General features: G+C 41.0%; 1 protein-coding gene, 1 non-coding gene and 2 pseudogenes across 3 annotated transcripts in view; 2 read left to right on the top strand and 2 right to left on the bottom strand.

The window, feature by feature from the left end:
• The window catches only part of LOC111335267 (uncharacterized), a 58,370-nt gene extending 51,528 nt beyond the window's left edge, over positions 1-6,842 (bottom strand). Inside the window, exons 1-4 of the mRNA XM_022941140.2 lie at positions 6,658-6,842; positions 905-1,231; positions 530-687; positions 18-261 (exon numbers count right to left, since the gene is read on the bottom strand). Coding sequence (XP_022796875.1) covers positions 18-261; positions 530-687; positions 905-1,222 — 720 coding nt within the window. The 5' untranslated portion in view covers positions 1,223-1,231; positions 6,658-6,842. The remainder of the gene's footprint in view (positions 1-17; positions 262-529; positions 688-904; positions 1,232-6,657) is intronic.
• Positions 6,843-6,973: 131 nt separating this feature from the next.
• LOC148740747 (uncharacterized) lies at positions 6,974-11,094 on the top strand (annotated as a pseudogene). The gene is made up of 2 exons (XR_015990620.1): positions 6,974-7,597; positions 8,636-11,094. The product of XR_015990620.1 is annotated as an uncharacterized LOC148740747 (transcript).
• LOC148740746 (uncharacterized) lies at positions 10,397-12,323 on the bottom strand (annotated as a pseudogene).
• Positions 12,324-15,854: 3,531 nt separating this feature from the next.
• On the top strand, positions 15,855-17,284 carry LOC111335254 (uncharacterized). The gene has a single exon (XR_015994526.1). It is a non-coding gene; the product is annotated as an uncharacterized LOC111335254 (transcript).
• Positions 17,285-24,508: the final 7,224 nt, after the last annotated feature.

The following is a 24,508-nucleotide window of genomic DNA, read 5'->3' as shown; positions in this document are numbered from 1 at the left end:
AAGAGGATGAATCTAACCTGCACAGGTGTACCTTTTCCACCTTCAATTTGTTTAAGTCGAGAAGGAAACTGCTCAATCAAGGCAATGAGCTCACTCACGGAGGTTGGCGTTTTTTCCGGCATAGCAGTGTCGTAATAATCGATGGAGATTTCTGATACTTCGCTGCAAGCTGACGATAAACGCCCTAGCGAAGCTTTCAGTCCTGGATCAACAACTAAGGCTTTATTCAGTTGTCCTTCGGCTTTGCCACTGAAGTTTTCCCTGAATATGAAAAGTCTATTTTCTAGTCATTGCTCTTGTTGTCAATTTGATCGACAAATTTAAAAAAATAAATTACATCTGCATGTTATCATGGGCCAAAGATGTTGAATTTTACTCTCTGAGCTAAAGCCATGTATTTATCACGTGAACTGGTTCAGTAGCAGTAATTTTTTGATTACAGACTGTAGTAAATAATCGAAACAACAAATATTAAACTTAATTTTTTTCCACTTGTGCAGTCAGTTAAGAATAAAGAGTGGAGACATACTTGGTTGAAGCTGATGAAGTCTTGAATTTCAAGCGTGTTACCATCTCACCACCATAGACGACACTTTTTACATAATGAGTACCAACTGAGCAGGAAAGAGGACCGCTGGCTATATCGTCTCTTACTTTTACTGATCCGTCGTCGATCGTCTCAACAATCTGAAGAATTATTACGTTTAGCCGTGTTAATTTCAGTTCATAATCACGGTTTTGTTTCAAAATGATCATAACAATAATGGCAACAATTCTGTAATTAAAGGTAGGGTTCACGAGAGGTTACTTTCGCATTTTTTTGTGTTGCTATCATCAACTAAATGTTTGAAAGGAAATTAGAGCCCCCTACTAAGCTGAGTTTAAACAGTAAAGGTTATTTTACCGTTGTGCACTTCAAAACAGCCAGAAGGTAACTTGTCCCCTCTTCTTTGTTCTCAGTTATATACTTCCCTGCCCCTTCCATTGTCAGCAGATTGGCTTTGATTTTTAGTGATAATTCACCAGATATGTCCAGTAAATCATTGACTTGTTTGCCGGTTTTCACCAATTCATACTTGAAGGAAAATTTGTTTTGATTTATCTGCTTAGGGTTGATCTGACCTTGAAAGACGTCACTAGATGCTGTCGAAGTTTTTGCGTCATATGACCGACCAAGGTACAATGCCGTGGATGACGAACACGTGTAAGCTGGGATGATCATTTTATCTTTCTTGAAGACAAAAAACAGAAGCAAATGATATTAGAAGTTCAGCACGATTTACTGTTGTTCCTGAAAAAATAACCGCATCAAACTATGTCCAAAGTCGCCATCTTGCACCATTTGATAAGCAGTCTCTCTAAAAGCGGTCCGACACATTTCGGGTTCAAAACATCGATTTCACTTTCAAACTTTGCCCATAAATCTCTCTCGGTCAAAGATTATTAAAAAAAACACCTTGGTTTTTCAAAGTATACGTATTCTAAAATAATTTTTTTCCGAACGAAAATCGCTTCAGCCCGTTTTCAACAGCGCCGATCATCAAACATAGCGCAAATTGAATTACTCGTTTTATCTCAAAGCCCCAGTTTAAGGATTTTTTTTGCTCCGCATATTTAGATATCGGCTCAGTGCAAAAAATAAAAACTTCTTCTTGACATTTTTATTCAAACTAACTAAAATAGGGTAGAGGAGTATGGAAACATAAAAGGGTGTGGATTCGAATAACTTCTCGCACAGCCGGCCGAAAATTTCGCCTAACAATGCACAAATGGCGGACTCAGTTATTTAAGAAATTTACGTCAACAACCCGTAGTTGACGCCTGAATTGAGCACTTTGAAGCTTTTTCATGCTTGATGATATCATGAAACAGCATTTAGGAGAGAAAAATCACCATATCTATCTCGACAAATACTGCCGCCGAAAGCTGACTCTTCGCTCTGATCTACGTACTAATCACTCAGTAATGAGAGTTCTTCGTAGGTTTGTTTGTCGGGAACTAGTGCATTCATTTTGTCATGATAGTCAGTTGTGTCCATAAAAACACTAACTCGTCCTTTGTCGGCTGGTAGAATAACCATGTCTTTGCCGTCTTTCAGTTGTTTCAGCCCAAGTTGTTCGTCTTTAGTCAAGTTGTTGTCATATAGTGACGCTGATTGAATAGTGTAAACATTCTAATTTTGATGTTATCCTTAATCGGCTCAGATAGCTCTCATTGCCAAGACGGAGCCGCCTCAACATTAGATAAAATAGCCTCGGTGGGTGTCCGTTTTGGTGTTTCTGAGTGTTTCCCCTCAACAAGAGTCAACTACTGTACTGCCAGCGCCATTCAAACTACTCATTCATGACATTAACATTACAAACGAACCGGACAGAATGACCTGACCTTACCAAGGGATCGAAACAGACCAATCACGACCGACTTACGCCACTTGAGTCCAACAGCCAACAACATCACGGTAAACCTGACCAATCATTTTACACGAACTGGACTTAGAACTTGACTCTTATGATGATTTCCGCACAGGTTGTCGAAACGTCAGTCACCACCACCGACATCAGTCCTTCTCAGGACTACACTCACCAGAAGATCAGACTACACTATCACATGTTACCCTGGGTTCAAACCATTTACAGTAAATAATATATTCACGTAAACACACATAAGAACCCAGGTGGATTGTTCTTTTCATCGATTTTCCAAGACTTGAAGAACTAAAACGAACCGCTCATAACCTTTATGAATAGTCACAACGCAATTATGCGAAATTTAATCAACTTGAAGATAATTATATGAGAACGATCCTTCGCAGTAAAGCACTATTTGAGCAATAGTGAAAATCAGACCTGAAAAAAATTTCAGGCCTTTACGGGACTCGAACCACTGACCTCTGCGATACTAGTGCAGCGCTCTACCAATTGAGCTAACAAGCCAACTGGGAGCAGGCCATCAAATTAATTCGATATAAACCCGTGGATGATAAATCAAACAACAACAAACATATGAAACATATGTGTGAACTGCGGTTATGAGACGTATATGAGACGTATATGCTTTACTGCGAAGGATCGTTCTCATATACGTCTCATAACCGCAGTTCACACATATGTTTCATATGTTTGTTGTTGTTTGATTTATCATCCACGGGTTTATATCGAATTAATTTGATGGCCTGCTCCCAGTTGGCTTGTTAGCCATAAAGGAAGAGAGATCAGTCTTATGGAAGCATTGTAAGGAGAAACACAACAGTAGCGCGCAGAAATTCGAGATGAACGTTTCCGGGTCTTACTCCAAAGACGCCATGCTGAGGCAAATGTCTGAGGGTGCTCGAATAGACAAAGTACCAGAAGGTTCATTGATGAACTCTAAGAGCGAGTGGAATTGTTTCCGCGTCTCACGCGTGATAGTCACGCAAGACCAGGTAAAATAAGTTACCCCAAGTTACATGACCTCTGGGAACACACATACATTTTTAATGCATCCTACATGAGGTTCTTTTCGACTGCTGAGGCTAGAAGAGCGAAATATATTTCAAGATTCTTAAAGCATTGTTATTTTATTTTTACAGTTTCTATACGTGCGTCGAATGTGATACTCGAGACCTGACGTCTTATTCTGCAAGTAGATCAAGTGACTCCACCTGATAAGCCATTTAAAATGACGTCCTTTTCACATGGTTACTTGTCTGTCTTTTTGAAGCTATCGTACCTCAAACATTTCAAATTAGATTTGTCGAACAATACTGGTCCCTTAAGCAAGGGTAGTTGCAGTTTTCATTGGGTGAAAATTGAAAATTTTCATTTCTTGATGATACTTCCCTGTTATGTCAATTCGAAAAAGACCAAAATTACATTTCAGAAGTAAAATATAAAGTTAGAGTTTCCTGAACAAACTGTGCGTGACGCATGATTAATTCAGGTAAATATCTGTAACTCCTAGCAGCAGGCAAAAGAGAAAAACCAAGTTCTATAGAGTCTTCTCGTCTTTCCAGGTAACAATTCACCGGTTTTTTTATCATTATCATTTTTTGTGAAATATTTTATTTCTGGCAATTTCATAAAAACTTGAGGTTTGTCAACTCCGGAGAAAGGAAACTAAAATAAATTAGTTCACGTCGCGCACGCTATCATAAATTACAGGTTACAGTTTCCAATTGAAATGACTGCACTTCAAGTAATATCAATAAGAACACTCTCTAAATGAATGATAACAAACATTTTGGATAAACATGACCGTTTTTATATCTGTCCTGACTTTCAGCAATTTTTTTTCTCATTAGTGAGTCATAAACAAAACAATAGGTCGCTTAGAGCGAAGAGTCAGCTTTCGGCGGCGGTGTATATTTTGTTAAATGGGTGTGGAGATTTTTCCCTCCTAAATACCGTTTTGTGGTATCATCACGAATGAAAATTTCATAGTGCTCAATTCAGGCGTCAGCCACGGGTTGTAAACGTAAATTTCGTAAATTATTGAGACCGCTTTTTGTGCATTGTTGGGTGAAATGATCATACCAGTCTGTCTTTACCTTTATTCTCAAAAATTTTGCGAAATCTTCAAAATTAGCGCTTAAAAAATACGCTAAAATGTAGTTCGATAATCGAACAACTCAACAAGCATTGTCAGATCGAAGGTTGGCCAAATCTTACAACGAGTTCAGGTTGATTGCTCAAGCTATATCACATATTGCATAAATTACATCATCATCTTTACTTAAATCGCTGATAAGTTGTGGAAATAATCTCTACAGCATTATGATATCCAGTCGCTGATTATTTAAAAATAACGAAAACCATTATTTCGACAAGAATGGATTCGGTTTCTCTCTATTGCCTGAAAGGGTATTGAGCAAAGCAGCATAATTTCGATAACTGCTGCTTCGATAATTTTCTAAGCTTCCTCAATGACACAATACATTCTGATTTAAATTTTCCTTTTAAAGTTATACCTTACCAAACTTGCATGATATGGGTAAGCAGAAACACTGAACAAAATAATTACCCCATTAGGGCCCAATAGTGCAGGCATTAACCGCATCGCACAATTGAAACTTGATAGCCCGAGAAACAAGTTTCAGCTGAGGAATTAATTTACGCCGGCTAGTTACATCTAGTTTTTGCATCTACTACTTATATACACACCTTTCCTCGTTTAAATGAAGAATCTTTCAATTGTAAGAAAGAATTTTATTTTCACCGTTAACAACTTTTCTTTATACTCAGAATAAAGCAAAAGAAACTGTTACCTTTCCTCTAATTAAATGACGTCTTAACTGAAATCGTCGTATTCGTTCGCTTTGTTGCAACGCTTTTGCTGGTGAAGTCTTAAATATGAAAAGTTGTGTCGAACGAACGACCGTGAAAAAGGTCAGTTACTACGAGGGCTCGCCTAAGTGTACTTAACACTGGGAAAGAGACAGAAAGAAGTTCTGTTTTGAAGATCTAAAGGATGATATATGACAAATTAATACTTATTGTCGTGCATCTTCTTGCGAACAAAGTCTCATGATCTTGCATTAAGTGAAAGCTCGTAGCCATCACTGGAATACTATTAACTTAAAAACAGCCTTTCGAAAAGAATTGAAATTAATGGTCGACAATCTGTCTCCCAGTAAGCGCCTTTATTCTATTTTTGAATAAATTAATCATCCATTCGCTATGGAGAAGAGTACTCAAGGTATATTTTATTTTTAAAAATGTCTGCATTTTGTGCCTTAAGATTTGTGAAAGTCTAATAATTGAAGCTGGTACTGCTACACCGTTCTATCTCAAGTTTTATTTCATATTCCCCGTAGGCGCGAAGTTGACAAAACCGCAAGGAATTTGACAACAAAATTCCTTGAAAGCAAAGGTTTGACAACCCTCGAACACGAAATCATAATATTTAGTTTTATGGCTGAAATTAACATGTGAATATATACGATGTCCAAAATATTAACCCGAGGTGCTTACAGTGCAACATTTCGAAATTAGTTTTTGCATTGCAGAAACTTTGGAAACTGTAAAATACGGTGGATAAGGCTATGAAGGTAAAGCTAGTTATGCGTCATTAGCATGTCTAGAAGTACGATTAGAGTTGAATTTGCTATCTCACGTCCTTTGCGTTTTTAAGGGTTGCACAAAAATTTACTCAAGAAATGTAGTTTTGAGAGGAACCTAATCCCCATTATGAAGATGACCATAAGTTTTGACTGTAAGAATATGCGCCCCTAACGCCCCGGGGGTTTCGGCTGCTCGACCACAAGACTCAACGGGCCAATATCTTGGTCACTCTTACCACGAACCTTTCTGAAATGCAATTCGCAACACGGTTTTGCAGCGTTCTCTTGAAAAATTTCGTTTAGAAAGTGGCAAAAAAACTTTTTGTATAGTAAATTTTGTGATTCATAAACGTGGATCAAAATTCTTATCACGGCTATGTTCGTATAATTGAATCGAAAAACGAAACTATTCTTTCTGTTAATAACATGTAACTTTCAGGCTCCCGACCAAACAGATCGTAATGGAAAAATAGCTTTGGAACATCTTAAAAAGTCAGCAAAAGAGAAGTTCACGAATAGCCTTAGGACAGATGCCATATCTGCAGCCATCATGATCAAAGAAAATCAAACAGCTGACTTGCCGATCACATAACAACAATTCGACCATTTCTGATACTCACCAAGAAATTTCGGGGACTCGTTTGGGAAGTATTCTCAAATTCCGTACCTGTCTGACGACAGCGGTGATTAAATCTACGAAGAACCTTCGACTGCAAAGCTTTTCGCAGCTTCGATTACGTTTTTAATGTCCGCCCCACTTGTGTAGGCGGCGGGCAGGAACAACATAGGGCTAAAATCAGAAAGGTGTGTTAAGCTTGTGACAGGCATATGTTAACAAGAAAATGATACACGGGGAGGTTCTTTCTTGATAGAGCGCCTCTCTGATTGGTGCTTTTTGAATCGCGAGCTGTCAGTCCTGCAATTTGGAAGCTTCCCAATTTGTTGCGGCGTCAAAATATAAATTTTTGAGCACTATATGATTTTATGCACTTAAATTTTTGAGTGATTACCTGAACTCTCCTGATTTCGACTTACCATGCACATGCCGGCGAACATGAACAAGATGGTCTTGAAGAGCGCTCAAGTATACAATTCAATCCAAAAGACCTTGAAACTTAGGCGCTGCGATGTAGTGCGTAACGATTAAACGCTCGATCAAGATTGTGTGCTGCCGTTGTATGAAGACCATGTGGAGCGATGAGGCTACCTTGCAATTCGAAGATGGAAGCTTTACACAGTTTATCCACTCTCCTATGTGTTCAATGTCATCAGAGAATCACAGAGACGGGCGAGTTAAGGATTTCTTAACGATAGCGGCTGTAAAAGGCAAAGTTTCAACATTACAGGCGCTTACTAGAGCTTCGACGAAATTTCAGCAGAAAAAAGACACATCTAACGAACGAGTGATTGTTTCTTTCTCTTTTTCCGTTCGCGTTAGGGAAGGGTTTCTTGTCAGTAACAAAGAAACTAAATATCTTTAGACCATGGTATGACGTTCACTGTGGAGAGTATAGAGCTTGGTATAGAGGAGATTTTAATTGTAACAACGGAAATAATAAGGTGAGGGAAGAAAATTCATTCTTTGCTGACTTATGCACAAACATGTTTGTAATGCCTATTTATATCGACAGCTATCTAACGCATAGCCGGTACTCTTGATAGAATCGACTCAAAGAAATGAACTAGCTCAACCTTGGAACCAAAACAATTTGTTTTTTCTGCTCTATTGAGTTCGCAACACTCTAAACAACCAGTTTATTTTATTATCCAGATGTGCTTCATAGAGTTTAGAGAACGTGCGAGACGAGTACAAATATCACGCGATATTTGTACTCCCGAAATATCCGCAAAATTCAACCTTACTGAAATAACAATTTGACGTATTTGATGATAAATCTCTTATTAAACGTTTTGCTGTGTAGTAGCGCTAAGTATTTTTACGAATTGTTTTTATTTTGATTCGTCCTGCAGGCTCCTCAAAGTACGGCACAACTCGTAAAAATGCTCAACGATACTACACAACCAAACGTCTATTAAGATATAGGTATTGGTCGATGGCAATTGCGTTAATAGGCTCTGGAGTGCTACACTCTATTTCCTTTTTGCACTCTTTTACAATGTAAGCTTTTTACCCGAGTAGTAGGACCAGTTAATTTTTCATTTATTCCCTAAAATAACGAGCCTCGTTTCTTTGATACAATAATTTTTTTCAATGAACAATTCAGAAAAGGCAAAATTCAAAGCAGCTTTATTAAGTAATTTTACGGATAACAGTTATAATAAACAAAGAAAGGCACTGGCGAATTGTCTGTGTATTTTGTGTTTAATGATTACTTGTGACAACGAGAATAATCAAACCACTGACGAACCCGCAAAGTACGAGCTGCTCATGTGACCATCTGACTGATTTGTTGCTCATGAAAAAGGACCGGACGCTCTGGACAGTGTTGGTTAGATTGAAGTCACAAGTAATCAGTGAATGAATTGGTATAAGTGCTCATCTATCCGACATTTATTCACTGAGTAATTGTTAAAAAATCATTAAATTCAACCCTAGCTTTCTATTCATCTCACAACGCATTAAACATTTATTTACAGACAGCAAGTGCCAACGGAATACCAGTTAATAGTTGAAGCTACTGTTCCTCTCTTTGAGATTTCCACGAACACGACGAGTATTCATCCAAGCTCAAGCTATGATAGTTTTGTTGTAATCGACCATTACTCGTCGAAAACAGGAAGGTGGGAACATTTCGAGTTTGATGGCAGTCAATATCAGGTGGATTTGACTGAAGTAAAAAGAATCGAGAGGGAGATGTCCACTATTCCAGAAAAAGTCAAAATACACCGTATAACCAGCTTCCGCGTATACGTCTCGTAATCAAACCCTGCCTTCAAGAAAATCAGAACATTGGTCTTTTAATGGAGGTGCAGAATAAAATCGAGTCTCTGCAGCTAGAAATAGCAGAAAGTGAGGCTCTGCGAATGAATTTCAAAACTGAAAGATTGAAAGGACTATTGACACAGTTAAAATGCCTGACACTCAAAAACTTTGCGTGGCAGGATCTGGCAGACATTCAGAGGAACATTACACATATTTTGAGTACATATTAAAAATTGCTTACAGGAGAAAACAGGCAAGACCTTCTCAGTTATCACTTTCCATACAACGTTCTCATGGCCTTAAACTATCTCTCATATCTCAACTCTGTTGCTAAATTCATTCGTAACTTAGTGTTTATATACCATCTTGACCATCTTGACCCAGTTTAATTCCTTAGGGACAAGATTTACCGCAACCCAAGGCTAATCATCACGCTTTTCTTATTGCGATTGTTAGAAATAATCAAGTGCACAATGATCTAACGACTGATAGCATTAGGGAGCTTAAGGTGGCTCAATAGGGTTATGCAAGATCACGAAGCGCGCGCCAGTGACATCAATCGAAAGTTAATATTCTCGTTGTTTTTGCTATTTTTCAAATCAAAGCTACTGAAACATGATAAACAAGGGCCTAAATTTGCTGTACAATAGTCACCTCTGAAGTCAAGGCTTTTAGTCCCAAATTAAAACTACTCAAATATCGCCATTTTTTGACGTCTGTTTGACTTTGATTTCAATTTTCTTCAATTTCCTTCCGTAAAATTTTCTATTATTCTCCAACCGGGTAGAGTCTGACAAGACGAAACTTTTAAAATCGAAAAAAATAGGGGTTGTCAAGGTAGTTTTTTCGCTTTTAACATTTTTGTTGTTTTTCGGCTGAGCGTAAAACTTGTCTTACAAATTTTTCGGATAAATTCACAGCAAGGAAAGCTAAAAGGGTATAACATCTCTGCCAAATTTCAAGGAATTTCACCGAAGGAAATACGAGAAATCTGAGGGGGAACTTTCTATTTTCTCACCTCAATGACAACACGTCATCAGAATAGGAACTCGCCAAGATCGCTATTTGAGCATGCGCGAACTTTCGAACCACGCGGTTTTGTCGAGGACGAATGTGTATACACGGGCGGTCATTATCTTTGGCTTTTTTTTTATACAAACTGCTTTTGACCTGAAAGTCAGTTGAGAACATACCATAATTCACTATGCCGCAGAATCCTTGGAAATCTCTTCGAAGTGTTTCAAAATTGCGGAGACTATTCTCTTCGTGTTTGTGACCCTTGGAAGCGATGAGCGACTGCACAATGGCGGTCTCGTCAAAATACACACAAGACATTTCCGTCCAAATCGTTGGTACAAATTATTTAAATCCTCATATCTTAGGCCACTGCCAGCAATTTTTTCGGCAATGCTTTGCTTTATTGGGCTATCCGCATGACCTGGGTTGTACAGCTTTCCTTGAAAAGACAAGAGTCTCTAATGACGGTTGTCAAGATATTTCAGGTCTTCGGCGGCGTCTTTGACAGAGATTACAGAACTTCTGTTCACCAGCATTTCATCAGACAAAGCCAACCTAGGCGAAAGCGAGATTCTTCGAAGAGCGATCACGTCCTCTAGGGCGTCGTGGGCATCAAAGGTGGTTTGAAATAAATGTTCGTAAACAGAACTCTGCCCAGGTTTTGGAAATTTACCTTCTGCGTTTTGGATGGAAGAGTGCTTGCTTTTGATGAGTGATTTCATCAGTGTCAGAGTGTCTGCAAACCGGATGGAACTGATGGAACTGAGCTCCGCGATAAAATTTTCGCCACTGTTTCGAAGAAGTATTGGAATATCAAATGTGGCGGCGTTGTGTCCAGCCAAGATTGTGCAAACAGGCTTTGTGGATCGTGTTGAAGCTGAATCTATTCTGGCCCTCAAAAAAGTTAAGAACTGCCTAAGTACTTGCGATAGCTCAAAGGCTTCTATTAGTCGATTGTCTTTGAAAAGTCGGCGGATTCCATTGACAGTTTTAACTGTAAGTTTGTTGACCTTTGACGCGTGAGAATCTATGTCTCTGGTTGGTAGAATTAGCATGAGAATTGTTTAGCTGACCTATCCACGGCAGCGACCTGACATACTTCTGCTTATTTTCCCGTTGAATTTGTCTCGATGTCAAATAAAACAAAGTGATAAAATTTACTGTCATCAAATTTTTCCTTTTGAACTGTGGGTCTCGAAGTGTATTTCGGAACTGCATTTTCGTACTGTTCTTGTTGTTTCGTGACAGCAGCGGTTATATCATAAAGATCAGTGATTGAAAGTTCAGAATTGTTCAACTCCAATGCTGTCGCAGAAGAGTTCAGGTTCAGGCCAATGCCACTTTCATACATGGTACCTTCTTTACCCTCATTTTTCGAGGTTTCTGAAATCTGGTGTTTGTGTAATTGTGATCGACGTCGTTTGAATGCAACTGTTAATTTCCTTTGTTTGTCCTTCGAACTTTTCATGTCCATTTTCGTATTATGGTCTACACAGAAAAGACCTGGCTCTATGTTAAGTGACGCTAGAGTTTGAGGAATGTACCTGTAACCTAAATTTACTTGAGACACTGCAGGACACTATAATCATTGCTTTCACTTCCCCCGTAAAAGCGAATTTTGGGGTTCTTCGAGCCCACTACACTGTTCAGAGACTCGTTACGTTGAGAATTTGCTGCAGGTGCAAGTTTGTTTATAACAATGTCTGTGCTATATTCATCAAAGAGAGATTTCAGGGCTGATTGAATGCTATCTCCTTGGAGGTCTTTGCCATAGGGAAGATCCCTGTGACAATAATGAGAAGGGTCTTTCTTGTATCTACACCATGTTTCTCTACAGCCAGTGTGGTCACCAAATGCATGAAGCACAATGCTTTGAATTGCAGATTTCATGTTTGTAGCATCCCCCTTATTTTGTGCAATACAGTATGTAAAGGATTTCACAAGGTAATTTATGACTTTCTGTGACAACACTGAACTGTTGGGGAACTTACTTCGTTGGCTCAAGTTGTATAGGCGTGTTGTAAGGGTTCTTTTTATGTGAACTGTATCACTTCATTTTTCCACACCATAGGGTACCTTTTGCTCTAGGTGAGATTCAGTCATTGAATCATCATCCCCGGTGTAAATTGAAAATTTGACATTTGATTTAGTTACCTTATTGAAAAGTTCAACTGCAGCTAAAGGCTCCATTGACTTTGAAGAGCCTGAATGATTTTTTCTACAGTCATGGTCATTTGGTTGTTTTCCTGCCTTTTTAGCTTCATCACAGGAGTGGCACATTTTATTTTTTGTTGTGTAGTCAAGGACCTCACCAGTTGAAAGGCCCATGACTGCAGCATGTCCGGTCTTAGAGTTGAAACCTCGCCCCCATTTCTGCCACCCCATGTCGTAAGAACAGGCAATAGGTACCAAATTGTTCTGGTCAGGCTTGTTACCATTTTCAATTGCCTTCTCTCGTTCAAGGTTTAGGAATTGCTGGCAACTATTTTTTGCTACTAGCTCTATTGCCTTTCCAGCTTACCTTTCCCGATTTTTAAAAGTCGATGAGTTCAGTGCAGGCACATTGAGGATTGAAAGTAAATTGTTTAAATGGGTGTTGCCCACTCCTGTGTGTAAACAGCCAAGGGCAGCTCTCGTGTTCACATCAAAGGTCAGTGGACCGCGTGCACCAGATCTGTGCTCTTTCGATGTTTTAATGGTGTTTCCCCCATTGCATTGGCTGCATATAACAGTAAACGTGCTTTCCAAGCCACTGTGCTGTTCTTCAATAACATTGCCAAGAGACAAAGGGCCTAGAAATATTGTAAAATACACTGTAAACTAACAGGGAAAAAAACTCCACAATATTTGTTATGTTGTTTTATATGATAATGGTGTAAAATATGCTATAGTGCAGTTAAAAATAGTGAGAATTTACCGTAATGACAAAATAAACATTCCTTCAGATCATCTGTAAGGGTTTCAAAGTCCACCAGTCTGGATCCTTGTGGCAGGTTCGCCTTCCTCTTCGCTTTATTCTGCTGATGGGAATCAGGGTTGGAGTCAACAGAACAGGTAGGCCGATAATTAGGACAAGCTTGACAGGAAAATCTTACCAAAAATTAAGACTTCCGAATAAAGAAAAATGTACTGACCTCACGTGCTCGTGTCATTCGTTTTGCTGGGGGTTCGTTTTCCATGGATATGTTATCATATTGGAGCTTCCTTTTGGCATTCCACGTTTTGAACCCTCCGTGTAACCTTTTTATTTTTGTTTCTTTTCTGGTTTCGATCGCTTCCACTTTCCGAAAGCGACCCGACGCATTACGGATGTTGTGTAGGCGTTGTGTAAACTTCTGGTCTTTCACTGTCAATATCGTGCTCATTACTGGAAAGTATCGATGCCGTTTCACTCTCGTCAAGTAAATTTCGCGATTATGTGACAAAAATTGTGCACTCGCGTGAAGCCGCCATGTTTGTTTACATATTTGATGCCATTTAAAAGCGCGCGCTATTTTCGTACCCATTCTTCGCCCGGCCAAAAAACCCTATTGAGTCACCTTAAGAGATTCAGAAATAACGGACATAGAAAGTGTGATTGAACAGCTGTGGGCAGCGCTAGAGGACGTACAAGAGATTTTAGAGGAACTGACCGCATTCTATGTGGAATTCGAAGAAGCTGCAAATAAAGAAGCGTTTGAAGAGTCCGAAACGATCGAAAGAGAAGTACAAAAAACGATTGAAGCGGGTCAAAATTCGATTAAGGTCCGCGCGTCCAAAACTGAAAGTATGAACTGTCCATTAAGCGAGAACACAGCGGATCACCACGAGCAATCGGCCCGAGAAGATCAGCTTAACGAAAGTCACGGCAGCCACGACGTCCGGAGCCGATATTTGAAGCCGTTAACAGTTCCCACGTTCAATGGTGACAAGAGAAAGTTTGAAGATTTTTGGGCCCTTTTTACAAGTCTCGTAGACGAGTTAACGGAGCCAGTACATTTGAAAATGGCAAGATTACGACAATGCCTTATAGGGAACGCTTTGGAAGCCATCCGCGGTCTTGGAATCAGCGCCCCCCAATGCGAGGAGGCAAAAGAAATATTATAGACGAAGTATGGAGGTACGCGCCGGGTTCTGCGAGCCTACTTGGATCAACTACAACAGGCGCCGTTATAATTAATAAGAAGCAACGATATCCACGCGCTGGAGAAGTTTGCTGACCTTGTTAGAATTACAATGGTAAAGTTACAGGCCGAAGGAAGAGACGGTGAGTTACGAGACGTAACTCTTCACAGCCAACTGGTAAAAAAGTTGCTTGATCGTCAGCTAGAGAATTACAGTCGCTGGTTAAATTAAATTCTGACGTCCGATCTCACCTTAACTGATTGTAAAGCGCGACTGATTATCTATATAGTAGTTTGCGCTATATAAATGTTAAATTGTTGTTGTTGTTGTTGTTAAACGAACGCGTCAGACAAAGATCAGTCATAACTTTCAGAAACTGGTTGAAAGACGAAGTGAGATTCCGAATAGAGGCAGCGGAAATGGTGAACGGGATTGAGTCGAAACCTGTCGATCACGTCAGATTTCCGAGAGTACCGAGATACCAGTATCAGAGCAGGATGCGAAATTTACATACTGTTGGGATGGAGAAAGAGCCGCGTAGTGTGAAGCCTCTATGTTCTCTCTGTCACAGTTTCAATCATGGGGTGTGATATTGCAAGGAGTTTTACGACAGAGGAGTGGATGACCGCTGGAATATCGCGAAAGAAAGAAAGCTGTGTTTCCGTTGCCTAGCCTCTGATCATAGGGGGAAAGATTGCCTAAGAGCCCGCAAGTGTGGTATAGATGGTTGCTCTCGAAATCATCACAAGTCTTCTTCATGGAGGTGAAGTTTTGTCGGAAACTGGACCGAAAACAACGGTGCCTTATGTTGAAGATGAGAGACACCCAGATGTTCCACGTTAGGGGGCACCCGCTGTGACCCTGACCAGCTGTAATGAAGGAACTTCTACTGAATCTTATTCGTTACGAACTGTCCCTGTGTGGATGAGGGCCAATGGTAGAAAAGTAAAAATAAACGCCGTTCTAGGCGACACATCGGACGAACCTTTCCTAAATGAAGAGGTTGCTGGGGTACTAGGACTGCAAGTGCCTTTCGAAAAAGTTGAAGGTGATGTTCTCAACGACACCTTCGAAACGTTTCAGTCCATGCCATTAAAAATTGAAATCAAAAGTGTAGATGGCAGGTTGTCAAAGGAAATCGGGGTAAAAACATGTCCTCAGAAAGTCACAGGTAGTTACAGAGCTGTGAACTGGAACAAACATCGGGATAAATGGCCTCGCCTGACCCAGTGCAGTTTTCCCAAGCCGGCAAATGATGGACTTGTCGATCTTTTGATTGGCATTGATAACCCTGAACTCCATTATTGCCATGTTGATCTCCGAGGAAAACTTGGTGGACCTATCGTCCCCCTCGGACCACATGGGCGGAGTTGTATAGGTGCGCCTGACGAAAGCGAAACCGCGAGAACATGATCTCACGTTATTCGTTCCTTGTTCAGCAGAGAGCCCAAGTTTGGAGCGAGAGAAGAGAGTCCTGTTGTGATGTCACAACACCTTAAAGAGATTCTGGGAAATTGAGAAGTCTGGCACAGACCGCGATGACAGACTCGTACTCACCGAAGAAGAAAGACTAGCTTTAAGTAAAGTGAAAGATTCCCTAAAGTACAAAAATGGAAAGTATCGTGTAGCCGTTCCTTGGAAAGAAAACAAACCCGATCTCCCTGACACAAAACCTATGGCACTGTCTCGACTATGAAGCACCGAAAGTTATTTGAAGAAAACCGCCGCGTCGCCGAAGAATATCAAGCTATCATCCAGGCCTATGTTGGTAAAGGATTTTTACGAAAGCTTCCCTCAAACGAACAGCTGCCAGCTAACATATGGTATTTGCCGCATTTTCCGCTCGTGAGAATGGATAAATCGACGACAAAAGTACGAATCGTATTTGACTGTGCCGCTAAATGTAGTGGTACTTCCTTAAATGACCTGATTCATCCTGGGCCAAAATTACTGCAAGATCTTTTCAAAGTCCTTGTCCGTTTCCGTTGAAACCCTGTTGGCATCGCCTGCGACATCAAGGAAATTTATCTCCAGATAGAGATTGAGGAGCAAGACCGATCCCACTTCCGACTCTTATGAAGAGATCTTGACCCTAATCCAGAGCCAGATGTATTCGAGTTTAAACGTGTAGTTTTTTAAAGAATTCAGCCCCTATGGAGTCGCAATTCGTCTCGCAGGAAAACGCTCGAAGAAACCAAGACCGTTATCCCCTTGCCGCTGGGACCGTCCTTAAGTTAACTTATATGGACGATTCTATTGACAGTGTTGAAAACGATGACGAAGGAGTGGAGCTATACCGTCAATTGAAGGAATTATGGGGAGTCGCCGGCATGCAAGCCAAGAAATGGATCTCTAATTCATCCAAAGTTATTGAGGCGATTCCATCAGAACAACGCGCCACAGAGATTATGATTAACAGCGGTCAAGACCTGACAACGAAGACACTGGGAATTTCCTGGAAAAGTACTGAAGACGTGTTTACCGTTACCACTTCTCCAGTTTCCCCGGAATTTCAGACAACAAAGCGAAACGTCCTGCGTAAAGTAGCAACGATTTTTGACCCTCTGGGATTCGTATTCCCATACGTTATTGTGGCAAAGATTCTACCTCAGGAATTGTGGATGCGAGGTTACGACTGGCACGACGAAGTTCCAGATGAAATAGCCAAACAAATCGGGACTTGGTTCGAGCAATTGAAAAGTCTGCACGAGGTGACGATTCCTCGATGTCTGCGAAGTCCAGAGCCCGCCAAATCAAAGCACATTGTGACTTTTGTCTATGCCTCTCAACAAGCTTATACTGCAACAGCCTATATCTGTTGTGGATACGATAACGATACTACAACCAGTCGCCTGATAGCAGCAAAGAGCAAAGTGGCACCACTGAACTCGATGACAGTACCCAGACTGGAACTCATGGGTACGATTTTAGGCCTACGCTTAACACAGTCGTTGCTGACAGCCTTAGTAGTACCAATGCAAAGCGTGACGTTTCACTATGACAGTACAGATGTTCTATGGTGGATTCCAGGACGCGGCAAGGACTTCCGACCGTTCGTAGCCAACCGAATTGGTGAAATACAGATGTTCACTGAGCCGTCACCGTGGCAGCATGTCTCTACCAAAGAGAATCCAGCCGATTTATGTACAAGAGGGGTCACGCCTTCCGAATTAGCCAAATGTTCCTTGTGGTGGAATGGTCCTGACTGGCTGACAGATGATTTCAGAAGTGGTCAAAGATGAAAGTCCCTGACAGACCTAGGAACTGCACAGAAACAGAGCAACACGTCAAAAGAGTGGAGACTAGATCCGAAACGGTTTTCCAGTTGGACACGTTTGGTTTGAGTACACGCGAGAGTGAGAAGAGTACTACAAAACTTGCACAACAGAGACAATAGGAATGAAAGTATGGAGCTGTTGCCCGAAGAATTAAAGGATGCTGAAGGAAAAATGGTGCGCTTGGCACAACGCAACGCTTTTTGTGACGAGTATACAGCTTTGAGCTCAGGGAAGCCGATACCAAAGAAAAGCCAGTTGATAAGGCTTAACCCGTGCATCGACGACGATGGAGTTATCCGCAGTGATGGCCGATTAAAGTTCGCAGGTTTTCGTCCATATGATACCAGATTTCCAATCATTCTACCTCGTGGATACTGAGTGACGAAACTTATTGTGAAGCACTATCATGAGAGAGGAAACCATGCTGCTGGAGTAAACTTCACTCTTTTCCAGTTGAGTGAGAGATTTAGGATTATCGCCGCACGCAGGGAGATTCGCGAGTGGGATCGTGAATGTAACGAATGAAAGAGAAGACGAAACAAGCCAGGTTGTCAGATTATGGCCCCTCTCCCGCAAATGAGGCTCCGTTTCAGCTTCAGACCCTTCGCCCAAACAGCCGTAGACTTTGCAGGTCCTTTCTATACTGTTCAAGGACGCGGAAAACCAAGACAGAAAGGTGGTTTTGCCTTTTTACGTGCTTGGAAACACGAGCGGTGCATTTAGAGATGGCCTAGGGATTGGATACCGACACGTTCTTAAATGCCTTCGCCCGTTTTACCAGTCGTCGTGGAGTTCCTAAAGAAGTGACAAGCGACAGAGGCACAAATTTCGTGGGCGCAGAGGGCGAGTTAAAGAAACTAGTCCGCCAGTTAGATTGAAAACATCTTCAGAACAAGACAGTCGAACTTGGAATGACATGGAGATTCAATTCACCGGCTGCCCCACATTTTGGAGGAGCCCATGAAATAATGGTGAAAGCTGCTAAGAAAGCCACGTACGCCGTTGTTGGAGAACGGGACGTGAACGACGAGGAGTTAATCACCGTGTTCGCAGGGGTGGAGTCCCTTCTTAATTCCCGTCCGTTGACTTATCAGAGTTCAGATCCACGACACGATGTCCCATTGACACCTAACCATTTTTTTTCAAGGCAAAATAGGAGGACAGTTCGCTCCTGAGGTCGTTGAAACCACTACTTTGCATCCGCATCAACGATGGCGAAAGATTCAAGACATTATTTCACGAGTGTGGAGGAGATGACTCAAGGAAGTTGTCCAGCCCTTAACAGTCGACCAAAGTGGACTTCAGAGTGCCGAGACCTAAAAGTTGAGGATGTGGTTCTTGTAATTCAGCCCGATACCCCAAGAGGACGTTGACCATTAGGACGGATTGTAGAAGTGTATCCTGGACGAGAGGGCCACACCCGTGTAGCTGAAGTTGCGTGTGATGTCATGAGACCGATTAACAAACTGGTTCCGCTTGGAATTAACTGTTAATTGCTTAGTTGGAAACACACTTGGACTACCTCCCAGTGTGGGGAGGGGGAATGTTAAGAAGACGTTAACGAACTTGTGCGCGCGCGACTCGCGTGCGCGTGCTTTGGGATTACGTAGGTTGATAATATCGTAAGCAAATCACGCGGACCTTTTAATTTTGACATGTGCGATTTTTTAGTGAGGAGTTCAAAAGTTTTTAGTTTATCGAGTAGCAGTTTTGTTTAATGGTCGTTGTCGTTTACCGTGAGTCTACAGTTTACCGTGTTGGAATTAAAGTGTTTGTTTGGATTTCCCGTTTCGCTTCCGAACATCGCCGTTAACGGCACTGCGTCTGATTCTGAAGGGTCTCGCCGCTGCTTCGCTAAGATGTCAGCAAAGAGAAGAGGCAACCGATGGTAGAGAAATCATTTCTCTTTCTTCTTCAGTTTATGCACGGAAAGGTTCCTCGTCTGTGGATAGGAAAGACTAGCTTTTTATGACAGGGGTGTGAAATTTAAGGTGGAGGGACTAGAAATTGGCTCAGAGGAAATATTATTTATCTTGACAACGGAAGTTGAAAGGTAAACAAGTGAGTCTCCCATATCAAGTGCAGTGTTCGGTCCTTTTAGAGAGGTTGTTTGTAGGCTTCGCTGTCTTATTCCTGATGACTAATAGCGAATTATAGCAGTCCAGATTATCCCGATATATTAGGACGGCCTTGACTCGCATTCCAACCAATCAGAATTCGCGTTGCGATTCGAGTGCCACGTTTCAAAACAAAGGAATACTGTATTTCCAAGAATAGCGGACAAATCGTGCTCTTTTTATCCGTCCATTATTTTTATTCCTACGGGGAAGTACAAGATTGTGACATTATAGATTTTGTTTTAATTAAAGAAGAATTACAAGTACTTTGTAGACCAAGATTTACCAACTCGGAAATACATTGCTTTGGTAAACACTCTTTGAAATGCGAAAAAACCTTTAACTGTTTCCGGTCCAGGCTTGTAATCTACGTTTGATGGAGAAAATAAAAATATAATTTACTTTTACTATCACTGCACCCACGAGGAAAATATAAATAAACAAAGTAATATAATGTACACCTCTTTAAAATAATAAACGTAAGCAGTCTTCCCTTAGCTTTATACTCTAATCGTACGGAACAACAATTAAAGCATTCCGATATCACTTTGATTGAAAAATGTCAAAACAAATCAAAGCTATCAGTTTTCTTACCATGGCTTCCATGATGGCACACACAAAATCCAACTTCTCACGTACTTTTGAAATGTTCAAAGAACCTTTGTAGTTAAACTCTCATTGAAAAGTAAGCGCGAGTCAGAAAAGAAAAGCGAGCTCGGCATTCGGGCACATAGTCTCCCTTGCAGCCCTTTCCGGCGTCGTCACGCAAGCGAAAACTCCCCCACCAACGGCTGCTCACATTCGAACAACATTCCTTTCCGGAAATTGGCCAATCAGAATTTACTTACCATATTCTGGAAAACGTTTGCGTCTCAATAATCAATCAGGATTTGGGCAAACAAAACAGCGATCATTATCCGATATTTTCTTCGGAGTTTCGATGACATCGCATTCCATCTTTAGAAACTAACGCTAACGCGCTTCCTGTGAATTCGCGGGAATAAAAATATCGCGTGTTCATTGGTTGTTTGTCAGACAATAACTTTATTTGGATTGGATAACACATTACAATGAGAAAGGAATGTTGTTCGAATGTGAGCAGCCGTTGGTTGGAGAGTTTTCGCTTGCGTGACGACGCCGGAAAGGGCTGCAAGGGAGACTATCGGGCACACCAATGCGTGCAAACTGAGGGAAACCGGGAGGCCGGCAAACCTTGGTAGAATCCAGTCTTGTTGCTATTTTAATTAAAGCTTTCACGAAGAAAAACGAATAAAGCAATATCGGCTGGGGAAAAAAGAGGAGAAACTTATCGAATTGGCTCTGCTCTACGGCAAGGCGAAGTGAAGGCTCTTCAACACAGCGACTACACTATGTGATCGATGGTTTCGCGCCATTCTTCACATTCGATGACGTCATGCCCCCAGCAGATCCCTGCTCCATTTGCGGTTTGTATTTTTGGTGGTTTCGGCGAGATAGTGGTACAGCTTACATACAAACAGTGTAGCGTTGCGTGGAATGGCTCAGCGTGATATCGCATGGCACAGCGTACACACGAATGGTGTAGCGTTACGTCGAATAGCTTTGCAGAACATCAGACGCTCCCGCTGAACATTAGATTGCTCAGCATTACATGAAATATTTCGATGTTGTGGCAAATCGTCGAGCTTGCTTGTGGCGTGACGTGAATGCTGAGCTATTTCACGCAACGCTAAACCATTTGAGTGTACGCTGTACCATTTGACATAGCGCTGAGCTATTTCACGCAACGCTACGCTGTTTGTATATACGCCGTACCATTTGACATTACGCCGTACCATTTGACATCACGCTGAGCCATTTTGCACAACGCTACACCTTTTGTGTGTACGCTGTACCATTCCACATTACGCTGAGTCTTTTCACGCAAAGCTACATTGTTTGTGGGTACGCTGTACCATTCGACATTATGCTGAGCCATTTCATCCAAAGTTACACCGTTTGTACGTACGCTGTGCTCCTCCGTATTACCCCTAAGTCATTGTGTACTGTATTGCAAATGAGTGCTAGACTATTCACAATTTAGCTGGTCCATTTCACAATTTCATGTTCCAACTCAACATGGGCAACTAGACCGTTTATCATTTGGCTAAACTATTTATGTTTAGGGTGTTCTGTTCTAATGTCTATCATTCGGCCATGCCATTCCTTTATTAGTTATGCTATCCTGCAGCTGATCCTTAAACCATCTTTGTATTTTCTGATCTATTTGACATCCTTGTATTTTCGGGGGTGACGGCGCCCATACAGCGCACTTTGCTCAAGGAATTCATTACGTCGACACGGTTCAGAGTGACGAGGAAAATTCGGATCAAGAGGAATAAGGTGAAGAAGAAGTAAAAGAATGAGGAATTACGCAAGTTGATTTACATGACACGTGCAGCGAATGAGAGAGAATAGCTTTATTGTGTTAAAAACAAATGCTGGTTTAATCAAGTTAAGGTCCTACATTTTTAAGGCCAAAAACTGCTGCATTTATCAAATCTAACGATCACTTCACTTTATGAAGTGACAAGCGAAGAGATTTCGCCAAAAGGCGAAACTTGTAACTCAGAGAAATCGCTCACCACTCTGTTTCGTAATCGCTCGAATGGATCGGCCTCATCTGATTCATTCGAGGAGTAGAACTAGCCTCACTGTCGTAAGGCTCAAACATATATTTGGTTAAGTTCCTTGAGCGTCTGCACACTCGATCACCGACGATGAATCCGAGAAGGAGCCACTCGAATCACTAGAGTCGGACTCTAATTACGATCGCTCGTATGTTTATCAGTTCTCCTTTCTACGTCATTGATCACGTGTTTAACTAGGAGCCATTTCAACTTCCGGTCTTTGAATTGAGTGAATTTCGCGCTTTTACACCAGAATTTTAATCAAATAAAAGGTTTTAGGGAACTTTTTCTTTTTCCGGTAGTTGTTTTGGCAAAAGATCTACATTTTAATTAAATGTTAAAATTTGGTGGAGAGTATCTCTTTAAGGCGACTTAAGCCCTTAAAGCGATTTTATTTCACTGAAGGGATAAAATCAAAGTTAGCAACAGTCTGTCCATAAACCTTAAAATATTTACAGAGTCTCTTGCAATTTGTGTAGAGTATTTTAAAGGATTCTTATTTCGAGTATTTTTAGGTTTACCTTCTGTTTTATTAAGTCTCGCCTTTTTGCGCCTACGTGTTATTTTGGTAAATTTATAGCTTTGATCTTTTATTTTTAGTGTGTGCTTGAACTTGGCTCAGTTCGCGGATTTCCTTCTTACCGTGCTAGACATTTTAATCGCTTGTCATGGTTGAGAATAATTAGTTTCATAGGTGGTCTTGTTTGGGTTGGTAAAACTGACCTTTAGTTTTACCCACACTGAAGATCCTGTTTTCAGTGTGCGCGTGATTCTCGTGCGCAACACGATCATTGACGTTTAATTGGTTCCTTGGTACTCGCCGAGTGCTTCGGAGCGGGCCACCCAATTTTCCCCTTTTGCAAAACAACGAGTGCACTATGGAAACTCCCACGGTCAGCTAACCCGAACATGTCTGTGACTGATTTTTGCATTTAATACGTGGGCACTCCTTGCTAAAAGTAGAAGAAAAGATAGCTGCAGCAGACGGAGAAAAATTAGCAGTAGTAGAAGTATCAGTAGAAGGGAATAAAGAAGAAAAGTACAGAGTCTTGGTACCTCTTGTTAATTCGTCCAAGCGAGTGCTAAAATCCCCCAACACAATAATCACAATATGATTAAGGAATTAATTAATAAAATCTTCCTTTAATTTGATCACTATGTTGCTATTTTCATGTTTCTAACTATCCCAGCCGTTAACTAGTTATGGTATTAGTACAAATAGAAAGTTTTTGTGAATCTCAGTAAAGGATAGGAATTTAGAGGGGGGAGGGTAGTTGTCAAAAGCCTTGTAGGGCTCAATTTGGGATTAGAACACAAAGTGTAAGTAAGGGGGGTGGTCAGTTTTTAAATTATCAGGTAAGTAGGATTTTCAATTCTGGGATGTTCCCCGCTTTTTCAATATTGTCCGCCTCCAAAACTTCCTCCCAGCATTCTGAAGCTAGAGCCAACTAAAGAGCTTGTTTGCGGCGCTCACGACAATCCCTGAATTGCACTTTCTGACAAATAGGCTTAAGTTTTTGCCAGCTGGAACGATAAATGCAAGGTGATCCGTCTTGATTAGCATCTTCATAGGGTTTATTGAATCGACAACGAATAAGCATACTACCCTGAGATATAGGAAATTTAAGAATTTTAACTCTGATCACTTTCGTAACGATATAGGTCAACAGGATTGGAGTAGTATCGAAAGCTATTCTGATCCTAATTTAATGTGGGCTGCATGGAAACAACTATTCCTGGAATGTGTAAACAAGCATGCCCCACTTCATGTAAAACGGGCGCGCGCCTCAAAGTCACCTTAGAGTACACCTTACTTAAAGAAACGAATGCACGACAGAGATATTCTTAAATTGAAAGCATCGCCCTCTAAGGATGCTAATGACTGGCTACAATTTAAAAGATGTCGCAACCTAGTTAATAACGAAATTAAAAAAGCAAAAGAGCTCTATTATAAAAGGGCATTAGATGAAAACGAAGGCAATTCGCGCCAGACCTGGAGGATTGTAAATGAGCTCATGTCGAGGAAAACTAATAATTGTTCCATAAAAGAAGTCAAAACCAACGGTAACTCTATTTACGGCCCTCCTGAGCTGGCCGATGCCTTCAACAATCACTTTTCTTCTATTGGACCCAAGCTTGCTAGCCAGATTTATTCTAATAATGGTCCATCACACCTACATTACCTTGAGGGAACTGACAAACGTTTTGAGTTAAAATGTATTAATCTTTCTAAAGTGTTCTCACTTTTGTCTAAGCTTTGTAAATCGAAAGCCACAGGCTTAGATATGATATCTTCGCGACTTCTTAGGGAGTGCGCCGATCTGATAGCTGATCCATTGTGTTCTATTCTTAATCAGTCCATCAGATCAGGTGTTTTCCCTCAGGAATGGAAATGCGCAAAGGTTATTCCACTTTTCAAATAG

This window comes from Stylophora pistillata, chromosome 1, assembly GCF_964205215.1.
Source record: "Stylophora pistillata chromosome 1, jaStyPist1.2, whole genome shotgun sequence".
NCBI classification, from domain to species: Eukaryota; Metazoa; Cnidaria; class Anthozoa; order Scleractinia; family Pocilloporidae; genus Stylophora; species Stylophora pistillata.
Note: the sequence above shows the minus strand (reverse complement) of the source record. Positions and strands in the feature narration are given on the sequence as shown.